The sequence below is a fragment of the Erpetoichthys calabaricus genome, chromosome 8 (genome assembly GCF_900747795.2).
Source record: "Erpetoichthys calabaricus chromosome 8, fErpCal1.3, whole genome shotgun sequence".
Classification (NCBI taxonomy): domain Eukaryota; kingdom Metazoa; phylum Chordata; class Cladistia; order Polypteriformes; family Polypteridae; genus Erpetoichthys; species Erpetoichthys calabaricus.
In genome coordinates this window covers 6,150,788-6,176,859 of record NC_041401.2, presented here as the reverse complement: position 1 = coordinate 6,176,859, position 26,072 = coordinate 6,150,788, and the positions used below count along the sequence as shown (strand labels likewise).

The 26,072-nt window shown below is 39.2% G+C and overlaps 1 protein-coding gene across 1 annotated transcript; it reads left to right on the top strand.

The window, feature by feature from the left end:
* Positions 1–19,777: 19,777 nt before the first annotated feature.
* neurod1 (neuronal differentiation 1) lies at positions 19,778–25,559 on the top strand. Its single transcript, XM_028792409.2, has 2 exons — positions 19,778–19,935; positions 21,347–25,559. The coding sequence occupies exon 2, from the start codon at positions 21,356–21,358 to the stop codon at positions 22,379–22,381; it is 1,026 nt and encodes a 341-aa protein (XP_028648242.1). The 5' UTR covers positions 19,778–19,935; positions 21,347–21,355; the 3' UTR covers positions 22,382–25,559.
* Positions 25,560–26,072: the final 513 nt, after the last annotated feature.

The following is a 26,072-nucleotide window of genomic DNA, read 5'->3' as shown; positions in this document are numbered from 1 at the left end:
TTGGGTCCTTAACCTTTCTCCTTTCTTCCAAACTGAGCCAAGCGCAACTCCCTCTCTATCTCCCCGGCCCACCCATAGCTCCTTCAGCCAACGGAGACTCCAGCAGTTGTGGTCCTCCACACTGTAGTGATGGGTCATTCTTGAACGATTCGTTCATTTTGAACGAATCTTTAATGTGACTCGGGAAGAATGAGTCGTCTCGTGGGAGTGATTCGTTCAGTCGCGCATGCGCATTTGCGCAACTTCATAAGCTTAACCAACTCAGTCTGAGCCGGAAACAGAATTGATTAGTTCATCTCTCGAGTCTTCGGGTTCGAGTCGTTCGTTCATCACGTGACAGCCCCATAAGCTTAACCTATGCAGTCTGAGCCGGAAAGAGAATTGATTAGTTCATTCCTCGAGTCTTTCGAGTCGTTCGTTCTTTTGTCACGTGGCCACTTACCGGCTCAGTACCTCAGTCAAATACTAACGTAAAATTCCATTTGTTGTATGTTGGATTGTAAATGATTTTAACTGTCCAGTTTTTATTTCATTTTGGGTTACAACTTGAAGTTTAAGTTATCATAACCTTAATATTTTAAACTAACCTTATTCATTCAAATTCAAAATGTTATTTGCTTTTACTTTGTCATTATGTCCTTTTTGACCAATCTTTTTATACAAATATTAGATCAATATGTTAAGTCTGCATAGGAAAAAACAATTATTATACCAGGAAACTCAAAATTGGAGTAAAAATGAACACTGCTATAGAATAATGTACGATTATTAACTATAAGTACTTTGTAATTGTAGGCTTGGATTATTTTATTATATAGCCTAGTGTTTGTTTACTTTACTGATAGACAAAGACAATAAAAGGACAAATTAATCAATAATTTAATTTGTAACAGGATTATTTATTTATAAAATAACACACCACAGATCCTCAAGAAACAGTAACAAAATCATAGTGACAGAAATTGACAGACCTTTTTTATTTATAAGAAAATGCGTTTTAGATATTTTTGATAATTTCATGATAATTTCTAAATATGATCCAACATACAACAAATGGAATTTTACGTTAGTATTTGACTGAGGTACTGAGCCGGTGAGTGGTCACGTGACAAAAGAACGAACGACTCGAAAGACTCGAGGAATGAACTAATCAATTCTCTTTCCGGCTCAGACTGCATAGGTTAAGCTTATGGGGCTGTCATGTGATGAACGAACGACTCGAACCCGAAGACTCGAGAGATGAACTAATCAATTCTTTTTCCGGCTCAGACTGAGTTGGTTAGCTAATTTGGCTGTCACGTGATGAACGAACAACTCAAACCCGAAAACTTGTCAGATAAGAGGCGAGGTGAGCGAATCATAGACTAAAGACCCAGGTAAACAATGAATTAATATTTTCTGTTTCTTATAGCATTATAGTTTTGTCTTGTTTGTAGTGTGATCAACATTTGTGTAAGCAGTAGATGTGTTAGGGAGGTAACAGGTAACATTTTAATTATATTTTGCTGAAATGAACGAAATGAACGAAATGACTCGAAAAAGGATTCGTTCATTTTGTTGAACGAGACTCAAAAGTCCGAGTCGGTAAAATGATCCGAACTTCCCATCACTACCACACTGACCCCCTGTCTCTGTTTGCCAGGCCATTTCAGCGTCCATTTCACAGGAGCCGTCTTTGCTTTACCAATAGCATCCTTTATATTCACCTTCCCAACTCCTTCTTAAACAATCTTTCTACACTCTTTTAAAATGTGCGCCTCCTTCCCTTTTTAAGTCGGTTCTTCTCCTTACGACATACAATGTGTTAGGCAAAGAACCCACAGGTGTAGTTTGTCCCCCTGCTCCCCCTAAAGAGATATCACTAAGACAATCATTCCCATAGACATCAACTCCAAATGGAGCAAGCGGATGAAAGCAGATAAAAGCACATAAAATATGTGACAACCGTTACAAGCTCTTGGTGTTTGATTTCCCAAAAGATCTCCTTACATTGTGTCCCGACAAAGTGAGAGCTGCATCCTCATCACGTTGTTCTCTCACCATGGATGTGTTGTCCTCCTAACTGGCATAAGCACCATTCACATGATGGAAGTGTGTGAAGAAATCATCTGCCAGCGAGTTGTTGGTCACCGTGGTCGGGTAGGTTGCTTTATTGTCCATTGTTGTCCATAGCATCACGCACTTGGAAACAAACAACTCAATCTGTGCTTTCACTTCTTCCCACACCACCATTCAGTGTCTTTTATTGACCTCCTTAGGTTGTATGAGGTGTCTTTGTAATCTGCCTATGAGGTCAGTCATGTAATGCCCCAACATCATGAAACACCCTCAACATCAGTCACGTAGCAGCCATCGCATTAGACTATGATTGACATTAGGGCCCCGTTAAACTGTGTTTAAGATTAGGGTTGCAGGAAGGTGATCTGAGTCAAAGGTCGTTCTGTGACTGATGTTCTAGGCCTTACCTGATGTATGTCATACGTACTGTGAGCTGCAGCTAGACCCTTCTTGAGTTGTATGCACTGGAGAACGTGCTTAGTGTTTCCCGAACGGTTTTACCCATTATGGCCACCAGAAAGAAACCTTCACCAGGATGCGTACCACCTCAGACTGGGGTCGATGGTTCAACCTTTTAGCATGACATTGACGTGAAATGTACAGCCAGGGCAACACTGGAGTGACTTTGGAACACGACTCTTGAGTGTCTGTGGTGGGCTGGCACCCTGCCCAGGGTTTGTTCCTGCCTTGTGCCCTGTGCAGGCTATTAGGGTATACAGTTGTGCTTGAAAGTTTGTGAACCCTTTAGAATTTTCTATATTTCTGCATAAATAGGACCTAAAACCAGATTTTCACTCCTAAAAGTAGATAAAGAGAAACCAGTTAAACAAATGAGACAAAAATATTATACTTGGTCATTTACTTATTAAGGAAAATGATCAAATATTACATATTTGTGAGTGGCAAAAGTATGTGAACCTCTAGAATTAGCAGTGTGGCGGACAGCCGGGACGCCCCTGCTGCTTATGTTCCGGGGGAGCAGCCATGGACAACTCAGTACCTCTCCTGGGTCGCTGGGTAGTAGCGTCCCTGGCCAACGGTGATTCCCCAACATCCCGCAGGGCTCCATGGGAGATGGAGTCCTCCACAGCCTGGTTAGGGCCCGGGGTGGCCGCTAGGGAGGGGGGGCTGTCTGGTTTCAACAGCCTGGCTGGACAACTCTTCAGCCCCACCCGGAAGTGCAATTAGGACCAGGTGGTCAAGCACCTGGAACGCTTCCGGGTGGGCTATAAAAAGGGCCAGCCACCACCACTCAAGGAGCCAGGGTTGGGAGGAGGAGGACTAAGCTTGAGGAGGAGTGGTGGGAGAGGAGAAAAGATTGTTGTTGTGTTGGACTTGTGTTTTGTGGGACTGTGTATTGCCTGTGGGTCACAGGGAAGACGTGCGCCCACAGGTGAAGGAAAATAAAAAGTCCATTGGTTTATTACGTGCCTCTGTGTCCTTCTGTGTCGGGTCAGGTGCCTATATAGCGCCTTATTACAGCATTTAGTTTGAAAGTGAAATTCGAGTCCGGTGTTTTCAATCAATGGGATGACAATCAGGTGTGAGTGGGCACCCTGAGTTTTGATCTATCAAAGTCTGCTCTTCACAACACGTGTTTGTGGAAGTGTATCATGGCACGAACAAAGGAGATTTCTGAGGACCTCACAAAAAGAGTTGTTGATGCTCATCAGGCTGGAAAAGGTTACAAAACCATCTCTAAAGAGTTTGGACTCCACCAATCCACAGTCAGACAGATTGTGTACAAATGGAGGAAATTCAAGACCATTGTTACCCTCCCCAGGAGTGGTCGACCAACAAAGATCACTCCAAGATCAAGGCGTGTAATAGTCGGCAAGGTCACAAAGGACCGCAGGGTAACTTCTAAGCAACTGAAGGCCTCTCTCACATTGGCTAATGTTCATGTTCATGAGTCCACCATCAGTAGAACACTCAACAACAATGGTGTGCATGGCAGGGTTGAAAGGAGAAAGCCACTGCTCTCCAAAAAAAAAAATTTCTGCTCATCAGCAGTTTGCTAAAGATCACGTGGACAAACCAGAAGGCTATTGGAAGAAGGTTTTGTGGATGGAGGAGACCAAAATAGAACTTTTTGGTTTAAATGAAAAGCGTTATGTTTGGAGAAAGGAGAACACTGCATTCCAGCATAAGAACCTTATCATCCCATCTGTGAAACATGGTGGTGGTAGTATCATGGTTTGGGCCTGTTTTGCTGCATCTGGGCCAGGACGGCTTGCCTTCATTGACGGAACAATGAATTCTGAATTATATCAGAGAATTCTAAAGGAAAATGTCAGGACATCTGTCCATGAACTGAATCTCAAGAGAAGGTGGGTCATGCAGCAAGACAACGACCCTAAGCACACAAGTCGCCCTACCAAAGAATGGTTAAAGAAGAATAAAGTGAATGTTTTGGAATGGCCAAGTCAAAGTCCTGACCTTAATCCAATCGAAATGTTGTGGAAGGACCTGAAGTGAGCAGGTAATGTGAGGAAACCCACCAACATCCCAGAGTTGAAGCTGTTCTGTACAGAGGAATGGGCTCATATTCCTCCAAGCCGGTGTGCAGGACTGATCAATAGTCACCGGAAACGTTTAGCTGCAGTTATTACTGCAAAGGGGTTCACACCAGATACTGAAAGCAAAGGTTCACATACTTTTGCCGCTCACATATCTATACTGTATATATAATTCACGAAGCTGACAGAACCGGCAAGACAACCATGGGATACGCACGATAATGTCACAGAGACCCGCCCACCAATGCTAAGACGATGGGATACGCCGACAACTCACAGAGCCACGCCCACCAACTCTAAGACCATGGGACGAGAATGCCTAACCTGACTGTTACCAGCTGTAAAACCGTCGCAGCTTTTAACTCACAAACTGCAACAACTCACCATACAAGAACACCCTGTCTCTCAAGGCATTCACACTGCCGGAAGACAACCATGGGATGCGCAAAAAATAGCCATGTCAGTCAACTCACAAAGCCCAGCCCACCAACTCGAGCACACGTCCACCCACGCTCTCAAGGCATTCACAGTGCCTGCTCATGTGCCCGGACGCAACAACTCACCAACTCGCTTTCGTCTCTGCTACAGTACACGTGCACCACTGAGCCACGTTGACTTTTCATTATTCTTTTCGGTTTCGGCTGTATTTCTACAGTGTATATATAATCCACCAAGTCGTCCGACCGTGGGATACAAACGACAGAGCACCGCCCAACAACTCGAACCGATAGAGAGACACGGCCACCAACTCTAAGAGCATGGGACCGAGAACGCCTGCCCGCCTGACTGTTACCAGCGTTCACCACAATGTACTGGAGTGTAAAACCGTCACAACTGCTAACTCACAAACTGCAACAATTCACCAAACAGCACATCAGACGCTTTCTATATCTAAGAAGATATATAGATACTCATTATTCCCCGGCACGCGTCCACCCACGCTCTCAAGGCATTCAGAGTGCCTGCTCATGTGCCCAGATGCAACAACTCACCACACACAAATTTTGCTAAATTTGACTCAACGCGGGAAACCTCACCCGGCCCGGACACGGAGAGGATTGACAGATTGATAGCTCTTTCTCGATTCTGTGCGTGGTGTTGCATGGCCGTACTTAGTTGGTGGAGCGATTGTCTGGTTAATTCCGAAAACAAATGAGACTGCCTACTGCTAAATAGTTACGCGATCGCCAAGCGATCGGCGTCCAACTTCTTAGAGGGACAAGTGGCTTTCAGCCACCAGAGCCGGCCTTAGGGCGAAGCGAACGAAGCGACCGCTTTGGGCCCACAGCTGGAGGGGGCCCACTGCGCCCAAGGTTTTTTTTTTTTTCCTGTAATGTGACGCTGCTGCGGAGGGCCCAATGGAGCAACAGACTCCTTCACTCCAACCCCTATTACTAATTTTTTTATATATATAATTCACGGACAACATATTCCATCTCCTAATTACTCCACGTGGACATCTCCACTCGGCACTCCAATCTTCATTACGCTTCACTCAGGCCCGCGCGCCTGTTGCCGGCTCCACGGCTCATCTGTGCCCCTGTCCTCAGTAGGCGGCCACTCACGCTTCAGTCAGGGCCGCGCCGCCGCACTGCATTCTCGACAGAGCATAAAAGGGACCCTTCTCTTCGTAAAGCCATCACTTTCCTTCATGTCAATATATTTCCATTTTGTTAGAAAGAACGTCTTGTAGATAGTAGTTAGGCCTTGCCGAATTTCCACAGTTTGAAATTATTGTATTCCAAATGTCTTCAGTTCCACCGCCAAAGAAATATAAATCAGGTGCTCAAAAACGTAAAGAAAAAGCAGTGAAAGATGAATTCTTCGCTACCCAAAAAGGTGCTTTGCAACGCTTCCTAACAAAAACGGTTAGCTCTAGCAGCAGCACTAGCACCAGGACTGAACTTCCATTAGTCAAAGATACCGCAACGCTGTCCAAGCACCACAAACCTGTATCCGACTCCGAGGAGTCAGAAGCCGATGACGTTAAGAATGACATGGACATGGGTTTTACGTCAGGTTCAGCAACGTTGTTAAGCCAGTGTGTTACGGTTACGGTTGTCAGTGTCAAACGGAAATCGTCAAAAAGTGATGGTTGTAGATGCCGGGAAAACACATTTCTGCAGCTCTGCCCCGGACCCCTTAGCTGCAGGGGTCGGACCCCTTACGAGGCCCTTGGTATCAGTTTGCTTCGGGCCCGAAATTGTCTAGGGCCGGCTCTGCAGCCACGTGAGATTGAGCATTAACAGGTCTGTGATGCCCTTGGATGTCCGGTACTGCACGAGCGCTACACTGAATGGATCAACGTGTGTCTACCCGGCGCCAACAGGCGTGGGTAAGCCATTGAACCCCATTCGTGATGGGGACCGGGGCTTGCAAGTGTTCCCCACAAACGAGGAATTCCCAGTAAGTGCGGGTCATAAGCTTGCACTGATTACATCCCTGCCCTTTGTACACCCACAAACCCCCCAACGCTACTACCATGGTCGGGTGACTTGGTGGATTATATATAGAAAAGCAGCCAGAACTGCAAAGAACAATGAAAAGACAACGTGGCTCAGAGGTGCATGTGGACTGTAGCAGAGACGAAAGCGTTAGGGGCGGCACACGAGCAGGCAGTGCGTACTGAACGATGATTGTATGTTGGTTTGGAGCGTGCATTGTTGCAATGTCACTTTTCTTGGTGGTTTATTAAATTACGGATTTTTCAAATGTTCATTTTTTTCCCTGTCCTTAAAAATCATTAAAAAAGCAGCGTGATTATGCGGCATATGCTACTCCGTGGGTTGGCTAGTATGTAATATTCAATCATTTTCCTTAATAAATAAATGACCAAGTATAATATTTTTGTCTCATTTGTTTAACTGGTTTCTCTTTATCTACTTTTAGGACTTGAGTGAAAATCTGATGACGTTTTAGGTCAAATTTATGCAGAAATATAGAAAATTCTAAAGGGTTCACAAACTTTCAAGCACAACTGTAGCGGGTTGGACGATGACTGACTGACTCTTGAGTGTCCTTGAGAGGCCAGGCCAAGCCAAAAGCACAGACCTAAACCTCACAGCAGAGGTGTGGAGGGACCTGAAGATGACAGCTAACAGGCACAGAAGCGCGAGAGGACCTGCCAGGAAGAACAGGATAAACTGTCCAGATCCAGGTCTGCAAAGCTTGTAGAGACTTACCAAGAAGACACAAAGCTGGAACTGTTGCAAAAAGAGCTTCTACAAAGTAGAGAAATAAAGGTCTGAATACTTCCAGGAATGAGACATTAGTAAATTTTTCTGACAACATGCTTTCAGTTTCTCATTATGGGTTATTGAATATAGGCCAATGGGCAAAAATAGCAAATTTGTTACATTAAAGTGACAGTAAAGTGTTCAAGGGTCCTAATACTTTCTGATTCCCCTGTAAACAAAATACACTTGATGAACACGCAGGTTGACAAGAAAATAAAAGTCGTTTTACTAACAATAATTGCAAAACAATTAGAAAACGTCAAAACGACTTTGTTAAATGGTGTGACTCAAACCACCTACACCTGAACACCAGCAAAACCAAGGAACTGGTGGTGGATTTTAGGAGGACCAGACCCCTCCTGGACCCCGTGATCATCAAAGGTGACTGTGTGCAGAGGGTGCAGACCTATAAATACTTGGGAGTGCAGCTGGATGATAAACTGGACTGGACTGCCAATACTGATGCTCTGTGCAAGAGAGGACAGAGCCGACTATACTGTCTTAGAAGGCTGGTGTCCTTCAACATCTGCAATAAGATGCTGCAGATGTTCTATCAGACGGTTGTGGCGAGCGCCCTCTTCTACACAGTGGTGTGCTGGGGAGGCAGCATAAAGAAAAGGGACGCCTCACGCCTTGACAAACTGGTGAGGAAGGCAAGCTCTATTGTTGGCACGGAGTTGGACAATTTGACATCTGTGGCAGAGCGACGGGTGCTGAGCAGACTCCTGTCAATTATGGAGAATCCACTGCATCCACTGAACAGGATCATCTCCAGACAGAGGAGCAGCTTCAGCAACAGACTGCTGTCACCATCCTGCTCCAGTGACAGACTGAGGAGATCGTTCCTCCATCATACTATGCGACTCTTCAATTCCACCAGGGGGGGTAAACGTTAACAATATACAAAGTTATTGTCTGTCTGTATACCTGCATTGTTATCACTCTTTAATGTAATATTGTCTTTATCAGTAGTATGGGAATTTCCCCTTGGGATTAATAAAGTATCTATCTATCTATCTATCTATCTATCTATCTATCTATCTATCTATCTATCTATCTATCTATCTATCTATCTATCTATCTATCTATCTATCTATCTATCTATCTATCTATATTATATAGTGCCTTTCCTATCTATCTATCTATCTATCTATCTATCTATCTATCTATCTATCTATCTATCTATCTATCTATCTATCTATCTATCTATCTATCTATCTATCTATCTATATTATATAGTGCCTTTCCTATCTATCTATCTATCTATCTATCTATCTATCTATCTATCTATCTATCTATCTATCTATCTATCTATCTATCTATCTATCTATCTATCTATCTATCTATCTATCTATCTATCTATCTATCTATCTATCTATCTATCTATCTATCTATCTATCTATCTATCTATCTAAAAGGTTACATTAAGTAATGACAGACGTGGGCCAGGGCTGAATGGTAACACAGGGAACTTTCTTCAGAAAGTTCTGAAGATCAGCCACATGGCAAACTGATACAAATTAGGTGGCCACTGAAGTTCTTCTTTCTGTCTCATGGTTGCTTTCTTATGTTTGCACAGCTTTGGGTGAGATCTGTAGATCCAAGGGCTTTGTTTTGTTTGTATTTTTGCGGCTTTACATTTGTTAAAGGTTTATGTGTGTTCTTATATTTTTATGTTACTTTTGATGTTTTTGAGTTATTATGTGTCATGTTTTTACATATTTCACATTATGCGTATTATAATGTTTTGCCTTTTTAAATGTACTACAGTTCTTTCATCAGCCATTGTAGGAGGAGCCCCTCCCAGGAGGTGGGGCCAGCCTGATGTTACCACTCCTGAGCCCGCCTTCTAGCTATTTAAGGCAGCTGAGAAGGCTCAGGAACAGGAGGTCATTTCCTTTGTTTGGAGTTCTGTGAGTGTTGCTATTCTTTGAAATTATTGTTATTTTTTTGTGAATTTCTTGTTTTGTTTTCCTTGGATTTTGCATGTACAGGGTGGTCCAGATCTAATTATGCAACTGTTCGACTGACAACCGTCTCCCCGGCATTTTGGAATGCAGGGCAGGTGCTGCCATCTATCGGCAACAAAAAGAATTTTAAGTGAAATCTCTATCTGCAGGGAAGGTGCTGTGAATTCTCTATGTAATAAACTTAATAAGTTATAGCGTAATGAAAATTGCATAATTAGATCTCGACCACCCTGCAGATTGTGTATTTGGACTTCATTTCTGTAGATTGTCTTTTCAGCAGTTTCTTCTGTCTTTTTGCTGCTCTATTGCAGCACTTTTGCCTAATTTTCTAATTTTGCTTTTGCTAATCTTTGATTTACAAAGATTATTGGTTGCTCTTTTAATTCACAAACTGGGGGTTGATGGTTATCCTCTCTCTTGTGGAACATTTTGTGCTGTTTAACCAGCCCACCATTTTAGAGGCCTGCATTTGGCTGAAGCCAGCAGGTAGTATTTAGGATCTGATTGAGCGAAGGTGAATCTCTTCTGGCCATGTTAGTGAGGATCCTCACCTGCTTTTCAACTTATTTTTGGATTCTTCACACCCATTTTGCCATTTTGAATGCTCCATTTCATTACAGTATCTAACCTTTGGAGTGATTTCTGTAGGATGCCTATATTTGGAAAAGTTGAGCATTGTTCCCAAAGATCAATCAATCAATCAATCAATCAATCAATCAATCAATCAATCAATCAATCAATCAATCAAGTATTGTTCCCAAATATCAAATGGTTAATCAATCAATCAAATGAGTATTCTTCCCAAAAGCTAATCAATTAATCTTTCGAGTATTGTTCTGAAATATCAGTCAATCAGTGAATTAATCATCAGGAATCATCAAACCTGTTCACAAAACACCCTGCAAAAACAGGGTAACAAAATGATTGAAAAAATATACCAAAGTGCCAGGGTCTCGACACACTGACGGCTTAATGAGTTTCTCACTTGATTGTTTTTGACTGTGTTCACAAAGACAGACATGCTTACCTTTCGTTTTGGAGCTCTTCGTGGCTCCAGTATCTTTGTAACATGACAAATGCAACATACTAAGAGGGCACAGCCCACCGACCCTGTCTGAGGACCTCTGTAATTTGATTTATCGAACTACAGGGGGTGCTAACCTCTCTGTGTGACCTTCACTCTACTCAAGACGTAATGACCATAATGACTGGAAAATCTCTGTAATTCAATCAACTGAACCAGAGGAGGTGGAGTTAACGTCTCTGCTTTCATGTCCCTTTAATTCTGATTCCTTTCTTCCTTCAGATGCCTTTGATATTATTAAATTGACTGATATTATTGATATCATTAAGGCCCACATTATGATCGAACTAAACTTACTATCAGAAAACATACAGACAATCAAAAAGAGGTGACTTGAGATTTTCATAACAGTAAAGATGTCCAGTAGGGGACAATACTGCAGACAGATGTGATCAAGGGAACAGTCAAAGGAAAACTAGCAAGTACTGTGATTAGGAGTCTCACTGACCACTAGGTGGCAGCAGACATCTGCTTAATAGCACTTCAATAGTGAATAGGAAATCGGGACTGGCACAGAGAACCCTCCGGAAAACAGCGCTGGGACTGCAAAAGACCACTTAGCAACCTCGGAATATCAACAGTGGTCCGGGCGGAATGACAGGCTGGGTCAGAGAAGAGAGCCGGGGTCCATGGCTGGTGGAGTTTGGAGATAGGAAGGTGCAGGGCAGCAGGCTGAGGTTAGGGTGGAGTAGAGCTGTGAGATGGCAGGCGAGGAAGATGGGCAAACTAACAGGCTAATTCAACAAATAAAGTGCTATCTATCTATCTATCTATCTATCTATCTATCTATCTATCTATCTATCTATCTATCTATCTATCTATCTATCTATCATATGGTGCCTTTCATATCTATCTATCTATCTATCTATCTATCTATCTATCTATCTATCTATCTATCTATCTATCTATCTATCTATCTATCTATCTATCTATCTATCTGTTATCCTGCCTACTATACCAAATTACCAAATTAATATCTATCTATCTATCTATCTATCTATCTATCTATCTATCTATCTATCTATCTATCTATCTATCTATAATAATAATAATAATAATAATAATTCATCTATCTATCTATCTATCTATCTATCTATCTATCTATCTATCTATCTATCATATAGTGCCTTTCATATCTATCTATCTATCTATCTATCTATCTATCTATCTATCTATCTATCTATCTATCTATCTATCTATCTATCTATCTATCTATCTATCTGTTATCCTGCCTACTATACCAAATTACCAAATTAATATCTATCTATCTATCTATCTATCTATCTATCTATCTATCTATCTATCTATCTATCATAATAATAATAATAATTCATCTATCTATCAATCATATAGTGCCTTTCATATCTATCTATCTATCTATCTATCTATCTATCTATCTATCTATCTATCTATCTATCTATCTATCTATCTATTATATAGTGCCTTTCACATCTATCTATCTATCTATCTATCTATCTATCTATCTATCTATCTATCTATCTATCTATCTATAATAATAATAATAATAATTCATCTATCTATCTATCATATAGTGCCTTTCATATCTATCTATCTATCTATCTATCTATCTATCTATCTATCTATCTATCTATCTATCTATCTATCTATAATAATAATAATAATAATTCATCTATCTATCTATCTATCATATAGTGCCTTTCATATCTATCTATCTATCTATCTATCTATCTATCTATCTATCTATCTATCTATCTATCTATCTATCTATCTATCTATCTATTATATAGTGCCTTTCACATCTATCTATCTATCTATCTATCTATCTATCTATCTATCTATCTATCTATCTATCTATCTATCTATCTATCTATCTATCTATCTATCTATCTATAATAATAATAATAATAATAATAATTCATCTATCTATCTATCATATAGTGCCTTTCATATCTATCTATCTATCTATCTATCTATCTATCTATCTATCTATCTATCTATCTATCTATCTATCTATCTATCTATCTATCTATCTATCTATCTATCTATCTATCTATCTATCTATTCCCTGTTACATCCACCTATTATATTATGCCTTTCCTATTTACCTCTCTTATTATCAACTATATACAGTAGTGGGTGTCATTTCTGTGTTATTGTGTCTCGCCTTTCTCATTTATTTATTTTAAATTATATAGTGCCTCATGAATGTATGTCTATCTGTGTTTGTTGTATTTTGGTCAGATTTTTAAGAATTTCACTGTTCACTATATATATATGACTATATGAGTAAACAAGAATGTGTGGTGGACAAACCACTAATGTAATAAATTGTCTTTCACATCAGTCTGTCTATATGTCTAGCTATTTATTACATAATATTTTTCACATCTACCTATCGTAATGCAGTATAGTTATATTATGGTATAGCATACTACAGTACAGAACAGTATAATATAGTATCTATTATGTCCCCAACTGTGCTTCTGTCAAAGGTTTCTCAGTTCTTTTTCAAAGCTTTTAAAAATTTAAAGTAGCTTTCTGTCACCACAAGAGGGCGATCTCTCCCCTAACTAAGAATGAACCGCCTGGCGCTTTGGTTTCATTGAGTCGTACAGGTAGCTTTCGGATCTCATGGAGTGAATTTTCTGTTTTCATTTAGTTGCCATGTGTTTTTATTATACACAATGTAAATAATATACATGCTTTTTTATGTAAAGTCAGAGTCAGGCACTTAATGGCGGTAATCTGACTCCTATCGACCTCGTTTCTAAATTCTCAGTAATTTCCACCTCTCTGGCGTAGCTGCTGGTGTTAAATGACTTATAAACACTATAGAAGGCAAAGTTCAGTGAAATATCCAACTGAATAAAATACATTTTAATAAACCGGATCAAGTTACTAATTTTTGTAACAATCTGATTTAAACGCACAATTATTATTTTTTTAAATCTACTGTTATTTCATAGCGAACTCTTCCCTGTCACCCGAGAGGCCGCCCCGATTCCGCACATGTCGCTCCCAGTTGGCTCGGCCATTCGCGGCGGCCACCGGACCCTCACGGAGGCTCGGGTTGGTGTTTCGCCCATCTTTTATTCTCTGTAAAGTTCATCTTTGCCTTTCCTTTTCTCTGTGTGTCTCTCTCTCTGCATATAAAAATCTCACCTAATGGTTTATGCATACGAAGTGAGCCCTCTGAGGCAGGTGTATGCAGCAGGTGTCTGTACCTGCAACGGAAAGGAAATTTAGCCTCCGATTTTCTTTAATATGGAAAGCGTATTCCAGCCTGAGCCGCGGTTGGGTGATGAGCCAAAAATTCATGTCTGCACCTCTCTTCCAGCGTGATTTATTGCGCGAAAATACCAAAGAACTAATCAGCAGAGTAACTAATTAATACAAATCTGCATTTTTGCATAAGCAATTAGTGCGAGGAGAGTGCAATGAAATGGGAAGTTGGATTCGTTTAATCTAACTGCTTATTCAAGCGTAAAGACACCAGGGCGAGGCAGAAGCTATACGTTTGGGGAAAATGCCTTTTGATTAGGTAGTTCGAATAAAAGGTCAGATCATCAATATTTAAATCGCATCAAAATACATTTATGTTTGTAACAAAACACTGCGCTTTATATTGCGATCCCAATGAAAAGCACGAGGGAAGTGAAGAAGACCAAATATGAACGAGTTCATTCTCTTTATGAAAAACCACAACAGCCGCGAGTGAAGGCCGAGACGTGGGGCTGTCAAATAAATGTCACCGTAAACACTGCGTTTGGGGGGGGGAATAAAAGAGCAATGGCCGACTTCAAACACAGAAGGGCGACGCGAGGTAACGAAGTTCCTTGGAAACTCCAGACAGGCTGCGCCATGCGAGAGCCTAGAAATAAAAATGAACAGCCGGGGGTCATCACAGGCGAGAATATTAGGGGGTCCTAAGATTATAATTGTCAATGCCGAAAAAGAAGGAATCTAACCAAGAGACACGCTTTGCTCATTCGAAAAGGATAAACGCGATAATAAATAAGTAAATAAATAAATAAATAAATAAATAAATAAATAAATAAGATATATTAGATAGATAGATAGATAGATAGATAGATAGATAGATAGATAGATAGATAGATAGATAGATAGATAGAGAGCCTTCATTATACGGCTCGGTACCGACGCGACTTGTCAAGCGGGTTATATTAACGGAAAAAAACGTGTGATACAAACTTAACTAAATAGATAAATATCTGTCCATCAATTATATAGTGCCTTTCATAGATCTATCTATCTATCTATCTATCTATCTATCTATCTATCTATCTATCTATCTATCTATCTATCTATCTATCTACTACCTTTCATGGATCTATCTATCTATCTATCTGTCTATCGTGTTTTTTAAACCTATCCCTTTAAATATTTAATTGTGCCATACAGTCTATTATATAGTTCCTTTCCTCTCTGTTTTAGATAATTTATGTAAATCTGTAAATATAAAGTGCCTTTCCTATCTATTATATGGTATCTTTCAAATCTTTATTTTATATGGTGTCTTTCACTTCTATATATCCAATATAGTGCCATTCACATCTGTATATCTATGTATTTGTCTCTTTGTAATATAGTGCCTTTCATATACATCTGTTTATCATATTGTGCTTTTCATTATCTATCTATCTATCTATCTATCTATCTATCTATCTATCTATCTATCTATCTATCTATCTATCTATCTATCTATCTATTTATCTATCTATCATATAGTGGCTTTCATATCTATCTATCTATCTATTATATAGTGCCTTTCACATCTATCTATCTATCTATCTATCTATCTATCTATCTATCTATCTATCTATCTATCTATCTATCTATCTATCATATAGTGGCTTTCATATCTATCTATCTATATTATATAGTGCCTTTCCTGTCTATCTATCTATCTATCTATCTATCTATCTATCTATCTATCTATCTATCTATCTATCTATCTATCTATCTATCTATCTATCTATCATATAGTGGCTTTCATATCTATCTATCTATTATATAGTGCCTTTCACATCTATCTATCTATCTAGCTATCTATCTATCTATCTATCTATCTATCTATCTATCTATCTATCTATCTATCTATCTATCTATCTATTATATTGTGCATTTAAAATCTATCCCTCTGTCTATTTAATGGTGTCTTACATGTCTATTAAATAGTTCTTCTCATATCTATTTATATAGGTTCATTTTTAACATATATATCAATAATACAGTGTCTTTCACATTTGTGTGTCTGTACGTTACATTGTGCTTTTCCTATTTATTATATGGTCCCTTTCCTATCCATCTGTTACACAGCGTCTTTCGATGTAGTTTTTATTTATAATATCTACAATCATGTAGTTTCTTTTACAGCTATCTCTCTATCTATATATATTTTATATAGTGCCTTTTCTATCTATCTATCTATCTATCTATCTATCTATCTATCTATCTATCTATCTATCTATCTATCTATCTATCTATTATATAGTGCCTTTCATATCTATCTATCTATCTATCTATCTATCTATCTATCTATCTATCTATCTATCTATCTATCTATCTATCTATCTATCTATCCGCCAGTGCTTTTTAAGTATAGTGCCTTTCATCCGCTCATCCCACTCCAGGACAGCCATGCTATGGTGCGGTAAGGCACAGCGCTGAGTTTCGTTCACAGGTTCGAGATGAAGACAGAGTTGGCCCCGAGACTCCCCTGTGATTTCCTTCCTCGTGTCCTTAATTCCGACCAAACGCCATTGTGATCTCGACAGACTTTGACAGGACTGACCCACTCGGGCTCTTCTGTGGCGCTGTCGCCGTTTCTTAAACCCCACCAGCCTGTCTTGTTGAAGTCCCCCCGACCCCCCCACACACCCCCCCATTTGAATTCCAGGCGCACTTCGATGCCCGAGCCGCCTCCCCGCGCTGAGCTGTCTCTGGTGCTGACTTGGCGGCCACATCTGTGCAGGTTCGTTTCACTCTTCGCTTATCCGTTTGCTTGGAAACCTCAGATAAAAGTGAACAAACATTCGTATTTATGTCAGCCTCCTCTAAGTTTGGCCAACCAATTTGTTCATTTTAAAGAGACAGATTATCGGGAATGCTTCATGGTGAGGTAGACACTTCACCGTTACCTGTTGTTTGGGCTTTTGACCTCCGAGTTAAAGAGTGAATATCAACAGATGGTTAGCAAAAAAAAAAAAAGTCCATAAATCAGGAGCCGACACGACATTATGTGCTTACTTGCTTTTCCAAAAGAGGCAAAGGTCTTCACGTGACCCGCACTTTTCATGCACACACATAAAAAAATCAATAACTGCAGAAACAAAAGAAAAAGAACTCTTAGGAGGTCAAATATATTATATTCCAAACATTATATGTTTTATTAGTCCAGCTGAAAATTAGCGGTCTGCAATTTGGGTCAAATTCACGTTGTCCTTCTCGCAGGTGCAATACGAATCAATTATCTTAATTAAGATAATGCCGCATGCCCAGGAGATTTAAATCGGATGGATTGTATGCCGTGGACAACTGCGCACCGTTTAATAATTCTTTTTACAGTCGAACCTTATTTAACAGATTTAGTTCTCACGACAGTTAAAAGATTATTAGTTTTCTCATTTTTTGAATCATAGCCGTGTTCATTCATTGAAAGTGAGCGCGCGCAGAATGTTAGTTGGTTATAAAAAATAAACGGGAAAAAATGTGAAAAGGTTGTCGTTTAAGCTGTTTATTTAATTAGAAATACGACATGTCAAATATTTAAACTTTCCAGTTTTGATTCGTTTTTATCTGCAATGCCGGCCACCCCTTTTAACGTGACGGGGTTATGTTTTTTTTTTTTTGGCTTCTATAACTTTGAATAGAAAGAAGCAGATTTTGGTCGTTGGATCAGCGTAGTGATCCGTGAAACAGGCTTTTGTTAGAGCGCGTGTAGCTCGCGTGCCGACCTTCAGTTTGAAAAGAAGTCATTCATTACTTAGAGACACTCAGGCCAGACTTGGCCACTTCACCGTCCGACGACCACCCTCGCCACAAGTGCAATTATAGCGAAGATTAACGGCGCTTAGGATTTGGGATTTAAGGACCAAAAAGATTTCAACGCGCGGTGTGACCCGCCAGTCTGAGCAGAAGTCGGCAACGCAGCTCCTTAAAACGACGGCGCTTATTTTGGACGATTTTGATCTGCGGGACGGGCGGCCGTCTGTCTGACTTCCTAATGGACTTATAGGCGAGTAAACCGCCTGGCCTAAATCTTCGTTAACGAGAAGGAAAAATAAAACTGAGCATCGCAAGGATTCACTCTTTGTTTCTCTATAAATACACACACACACACATACAAAATACTCACATGTATACACAGATAAACACGCGTGGTTAGAACTTCTCAAAATTCTTTTCGGATACGAATCACTGCATGTAAAGCGGAATAAAATAGCGGAATTCTCCACAATGTACTTGCTTTACATTAATTTGAAATAGCATCAGTCCAAGCCAAGTTCTTTAAGACCGTATTGAAATAAAAGATACAGAACATATAACAAGAAAAACGGCAAAAGCAGATGCAAATATTATTATTATTATTATTGCTGTTATTATTATTATTATTATTATTAATAATAATAATCAGAATATTGAAACTATTTTAGATTCACACCTAATTAAAGAACATTAAAAAAAGCGTGTAAAAATATTTTTATCTATCTATCTATCTATCTATCTATCTATCTATCTATCTATCTATCTATCTATCTATCTATCTATCTATCTATCTATCTATCTATCTGTCTGTCTGTCTGTTTTAGCTGTCATGGAGTGGGATAGATGAATGAAAGGCATTATATACAATACATGAAAGGCACTATACATGAAAAGCACTAGCAGATAGATAGATAGATAGATAGATAGATAGATAGATAGATAGATAGATAGAAAAGGCACTATATAAAATATATATAGATAGAGAGATAGCTGAAAAAGAAACTATATGATTAAAAAAAAATATATATATATCTTTTATATAGCGCCTTTCCTATCTATATGTTTTATACTACCCTCCTTAGCTATCTGTCTTTCTACCTGTTATAGTGTCATACCTATACATCTATTATATATTGCCTTCCTTAGCCATTTATTTATTTGTTTGTTTGTTATATTGTGGCTTCCATGTCTTTTTATTTTTTAATATAATATATACTGCTCTTCTTTTTTCCCTATCTATCTATCTATCTATCTATCTATCTATCTATCTATCTATCTATCTATCTATCTATCTATCTATCTATCTATCTATCTATCTATCTATCCTAGATAAAATTTGAATATCTATTATAATATAATATGAATCAGAAATGACGGACCTCTTCAAAACGGCCCAACACTTTAATTGCAGATGCAATGCTCTTGTGCCGGTTTGCAGCTTGTTTTTTTCCACTCTCTGTATAAATCACTTGTCTTTATTTATTTATTTATTTATTTATTTATTTATTTATAATAACAATTTATTCCTGAAAGCTCCTCTCAGTGACTTCGAGTTAAACCTGGGAAAGGGATAACCAAAAGGCAAAGGCGATAGTTCAGCAGTACAGTGAGTATACGGCATTTAAACAAAGCTCACATATGATTGTATAATTTAATTTGATTGATGAATTCATATTTAGGAAGTCACTTCCAAGTGCAGAAAGGGTTAATTTATCCTGCGGGTACAAACAGGTCCACGGAGTCTCTAACTGGCGACAGATGGCCACTTTCTTTTGGCCACAAAGGGATGGAACGGAGAGCTCTGCTGCATACAAATGGACGCGGTCACGTGACGGTGGGGGCCGCTTGCCTGACGTGGGTGACCATATGGCGCGTGCCAGTAAAAAAGGGGGCGGAGCCAGTCTGCCAGCCGCTAGTCGCAAGGTTATGAGCCGCGGCTCCGGATAGACCATGCTCATCTCTCAGCATCAGCAGCGCCGCTATATAACCTGAGCATCCACCACACAAGCATCCAGAAAATAGCGTGTCACCTCGCAAGAAGGGTTATGAGAGCACAGTAACGAGAGATACGGCAAAAGGTAACTGATCTGCTTCATGAACTTGACGGGCAAACAGTAATTGTGTATTTGCGTCGTGAATCATTCCGTAAAATTGGTTCATGCTAAATTCTAAAGTCGTAACCGCAGGTGTATCTTGTTATTTTAAATTAATAATAAAAAATTAATTTAAAAAAGCTTATCTGGTAAAAGGCAGGTATGTACGAGGCCGAACTCGATTCAAATATTGTTCTGCTTTCTAAATGTGCCACACTATACATTATTAATTGGCGTGGAAGTAGAATTTAGCGAAAAGCGGCGTGAAAGATAGGACCATATGCTACCTGTTACAGCATCAGGAAACAGGAGACCAGGCGAACAATTAGTAATGAATTGAATTGTTGCATCGAATTTGCTCACACCCAGAGGAATTTCAACCCAACAATTCCCGGTTTTGTAAAAGGCGAGGAATGCCATCCACGTCAGCTGGGCTCTCTCTCTTTTTTAGCTTTAAGAGCGAGTTTGGCTGTGAAAACGTCCTTTAATCGAATAACATGAACGGTTTATACTTTAACAAGCCGCCTTAGAAATCAGACAAATGTTTACAAGGGGAAGAAGAAAATGATCACCTGAACGGCTGAGATTTAATTATACGTATAGAATTTCATAAGATCGCACCTTCTGCCTCCTTAACGCTAAATAATACAATTGCCGGGGCTTATTTTACTAACGGCATTAATGTTGTATTTTTTTGCTGAGAATTGGGCATTTTATTTAAATAAATGTGTATAATACAACGACACATTATTATATTCAAATAATCGATTCATGTACTTTTTTTCTTAAATCTGAATACGTTCCTGCAACGTTTTATTTTTCTTTTAAACCACTTAAAGCTCATAAATTGGGATTGATTTGTTTTATTTTTTGCAGGTTATACTTAGAGCTGGCATTTTGTTTTTTTTTTATGCAAATCATTTAATTTGGAAGTCGTTATATGAAAATGTAAGCGTTCAACGTGCGTTGTTCTTTTAAGATGTGTTTAGTTTATACGTGTTAATAAAACGATGGTACTTTAAACGCACATTCGAGTAATAAATTGCATTAAGATTGATCAGATTTATTTGTATTATTACTTATTTGGCTGGCTTATCTATCCTAAGCGATTTCCACACTGGAGATACGTTCGTTTTGTTGTTCCAATTGGAGCACAGACATGCAGGTGAAGTGACTTGCTCAGGGTCACACAGTGTCAGATCTGAACCCACAACTTCGGGGCTTAAAGTCCAAAACCTTAACGGCTAAGTCGCAAAGCTACATTTTTTTTTTTTTTTTACAAATTAATTCCATTTATTATTGCATAGTGTCCTTCACCGACGCCGTGACGAGTTCTCGGGTGAAAGGCAGGTACAAACAGATCGTCATACATCGATTGTGTTTTTCATTGCTGCAGGTTTCGACAATGACAAAATCCTACACAGACAAGAGCATCATGCCGGAGTCCCAAAGTACCTCTAACTGGACCGACGAATGCCTGAGCTCTCAAGACGAACACGACATGGAAAAGAAAAATGACGAAGACCCCATGGCTCAAGACGACGAGGACGACGATGACGAGTTTAACAGACTGGAGGACGACGAGGAAGAAGACGAAGAAGAGGAGGATGGAGATGACCAGAAACCTAAACGACGAGGGCCCAAGAAAAAGAAAATGACCAAAGCCAGGCTACAGCGTTTTAAACTTCGGCGCATGAAAGCCAACGCGCGAGAAAGGAACCGCATGCACGGACTCAACGACGCCCTGGACAGCCTGCGCAAAGTTGTCCCGTGTTATTCCAAAACGCAAAAGCTCTCCAAGATCGAGACCTTGAGGCTGGCGAAGAATTACATCTGGGCGCTTTCGGAAGTCCTAAGGTCAGGTAAAAGCCCAGACTTGATGGCTTTCGTGCAAGCCCTCTGCAAAGGCTTGTCGCAGCCCACGACAAATCTGGTGGCCGGGTGCCTTCAGCTGAACCCCAGAACTTTCCTTCCGGAGCAGAGCCAGGAAATGCCCTCACATATGCAAACGGCCAGTGCTTCCTTCCCGGTCCATCCGTTCTCCTACCAGTCTCCCGGTCTTCCCAGTCCTCCGTACGGTACCATGGACAGCTCCCACGTCTTTCACGTGAAGCCGCACTCGTACGGGAGCGCGCTCGAGCCTTTCTTCGAGAACGCGCTCAATGACTGCACGAGCCCTTCCTTTGACGGACCCTTGAGTCCACCTCTGAGCGTCAACGGGAACTTCTCCTTCAAGCACGAACTGGCGTCGGAGTTCGAGAAAAATTATGCCTTCACCATGCACTATCCGGCAGCCCAGGGTCACGCTTCCCTTTACGCGAGCTCTGCCCCTCGGTGCGAAATCCCCATGGACAGCATCATGTCGTACGACGGACATTCCCACCACGAGCGAGTCATGAGTGCCCAGCTCAATGCTATTTTTCACGATTAACGAGGAAAAAAAACAGAAATAGCACGTTGAAGAACCCAATCAGACGTACTCAGTGACTGTCTTTTCTACGCGTCCTCAAATTGAGTACCATCGCTACAAAAGTGCAAATATACGTTTATTTTGAAGTATGTACTTAATGTTGTTACTGCCTTGAGGAGAATCGGGGGTCCCCAGTCCCATTCCCCTTATGTATTATATGTACTCTATATAGCGCTTCTATATCTAAGCCACGGTCTAACGGGAAAAGAAGAATGGTGGCACTATCTGATCCATTTAACAAAACCGCAAGCAATAATTAGGAATCTATGCAATTTTTAAACAAATATGGGCCAATTAAAATATATATAAAAAATATATATATATATTTTTCAACCAGCATTTTACTACTTATCTTTCCCATGCTGAATTATTTTGTTGTGATTTTGTACAGAATTTTTAAATGAACTTTTATAAGGTCGATTTCCTTTTTTAACCCATGCAGCTCCATCAATATTTTATAATAAAAAGAAGTTAAAAAAAAAAGAAAAGTAGAATTATGTCTAATTTATATGAAAAAAAAATTTAAATAATCTAACCAGCAGACAAGTGCTTAGAAATCTATTCTGTTGCCTTAGCACTTCTTTACTGTAAAATCATGCAAGCTTGCACAGTTCTATTTTATTCTCCCACAAATTTATGTTGGTCTTTGGTGAAAGGAGGAAATTAAAAACTTGTATCCGAATAATAATAATAATAATAATAATAACAATAATAATAATAATAATAATAGTAAGCTCTGTCCAAGGACTATTCATGCCTTGCACCCTATTCTTGCTGGGATAGGCTCCAGCTTCCTGGTGACCCTGCTCTGGATAAGCGGGCTTAGAAATTTGATGAATGGATGGAATGATAATAATAATAATAATAATAATAATAATAATAATAATAATAATAATAATAATAATAATAATAATAATAATAATAATAGTAAGCTCTGTCCAAGGACTATTCATGCCTTGCACCCTATTCTTGCTGGGATAGGCTCCAGCTTCCTGGTGACCCTGCTCTGGATAAGCGGGCTTAGAAATTTGATGAATGGATGGAATGATAAAAATAATAATAATTAATAATAATAATAATTCTTTGCATTTATATAGCGCTTTTCTCACTACTCAAAGCGCTCAGCAATTGCAGGTTAAGGGCCTTGCTCAAGGGCCCAACAGAGCAGAGTCCCTATTGGCATTTACAGGATTCGAACCGGCAACCTTCCGATTGCCAGTGCAGATCCTAATAATAATAATAATACTAATAATAATAACAGCAACAACAACAATCATCATCATCATCATCATATTATTATTATTATTATTATTATTATTATTATTATTATTCCTGTCCGGGAACGGCTCCTGCCTTTCACCCTTTGCTTGCTAGGTTAGGCTCCAGCCTCCCCACAATTCTGCCCAAGATAAAGGGGGTTTACAAAATGAATGGGTGAATGGATAATATATAATATAATATAATATCGCAGTGGTAGTTCTGCTGCTTTGCAGTAAGGAGACTGTGGAAGATTGTGGGTTCACTTCCCGGTTCCTCCCTGTGTGGATAGCGCTTTGAGTACTGAGAAAAGCGCTATATAAATGTAATGAATTATTATTATTAATATAATATAATATAATAATAACAATAGTCATAATAGTAATATCTGATGCACCCTCTTCAGGTATTGTTCCTGCCTTGGTCTTTATGCTTGCTGGGATAGACTCCAGCTTCCACGTGACCCTGCTCAGGATAAAGTGGGTTCAGAAAGTGGATGGACGGATAATATTAATATGGGTCTGAGAATGTTATGCTCTATTAATAATGCCATGAAACACAGGAGACTGATAGGAGATAATAATACAAATAATACCCTACAGCCTCAAACTGGACTGAGAGGGTTTTATTATTAATGGTTAATAAATAATAATAAAACTAAATTGCACCTTCACTCTTAAAAATGCTGGTTCTAAAATGGCACTTTACTGGGCTGTGTGGTTCCATTGCTCGATTTCATTCTGGGAAAGGTGATCTGCGAATGAAGTTGCCTCTTTGGGCTTTGAAAAAGGACTAAACAAAAATCTTTTAGTGTAGTAGGCAGGATAGTGACAGATTTTGAAAACCTGAACTTATCTTATGTTATCGTATTGAGTAAGAGTTCCTTTTAAAAATCCTAAACCCATTGGTATTTCACAATTCTCTAGTGTCTGTTCAAGGTTAATTATGGAACCCATTACAGATTTAAAGAAAGGGTTCTTTCCGGACCCTTCTCATGGACCCCTCTTTCCCGCTCTGTACAGCCAAGCTGGCTCTTTTATTTTTAAGAGTGTTGTGTTGGTGCGTGTTATCAATGGCGCTATAAATAAAGGATTGCTTGATTGGTTATAATCACACATATATCTGAAAGGCATATGGAGACCGTAATTGCACAAAAGGTTACGATAAAACTAAATGCCAACATCTTTGTGACGGCAAACGCTGCTTGACTATCATATATTTTTGCACTGTTTCTTTTCTTTTCTTTCTTTTTTTTGTTTTTCATTTTTTTTGTTTCTGTGTTAAACATACGTTTGCTTTTTCGGCTGCCACTCACCCTGATGTAGAAAACAGCTTGCCCCCCGAATAATTAACTGCATGATTCTGCGCTGGAAAGAATCGGTGGCTTCATGTATCAAAACACGGAGCCTGCAGTTTTACGCTATTACGTTATTGCAAATTTTCCTGTAGTTGTTAGGTAGTACGCTAGTCAAAGAGAGAAAGAGGAATGAAAAAATCTAAGGAGAAAAACACCAACGCTCACGCAAACGACTCCATAAATAGATCACTAGTTAATGCATGTATAATGCAGTTCAGAAAAAATACTTTTAAAAAAGTGCTGTTTGAAGTGTATCTTGCTGGTTCAACTTGAATCAATTTGTACTGTACTTTTGTTTGTAATCCTGTATATTATGATGTATTGCCACAACGCATTTTGGGATTTCTAATAAACATCTCTGGACCATTTTTAAAAATAGTATTGGACATTTGGTAAAATGTTGCATTTCTCTTTAAATGTGATTTTCTTAGTGTTATGTAATTCCTATGGGATTATTGTTTATTTTGATAGCTCATAAAAGGTGCAAAAATTTTATTATTTGTAGAATAAAAGTAATTATCTCGATGTCTGTGTTTAAAAGTGTGTGCATTTTGGGGGTTTCCTCAGGGCGAAGCAGTCAACTTTGGTCACGAAGTTAAAGCTGATTTTCGTTATAGGAAGCAACTTTGGCTGCGCAGAAACCATTTAATTTGCGTCTAATAGAATAAATAAATAAATAAATAAATAAATAAATAAATAAAATAAATTTCTTTTGGATCGTCTTGAAAGCTAACACCTGAAAATCCGAAAACAGTCCCTATAATGGCCAGGCCGTCGTTTGAAGCTCTGCTGAGTCTCGCAGATTTATATTGAAAAGTGAAATTAGAGCGAAAACGGGGACGTGATGCAATTTATAATTCTAAAGTTTCGGTCGCGTGGTAGGCGGCAAAGTGTTTTTTAAAATAGAAAGAACAGCGTGCTCATCTTTGTAATGGTGACAGAGAAAAAACACACACATATATATATATATATATATATATATATACTATATATTATATATATTATATATATATATATATATATATATATATATTTACT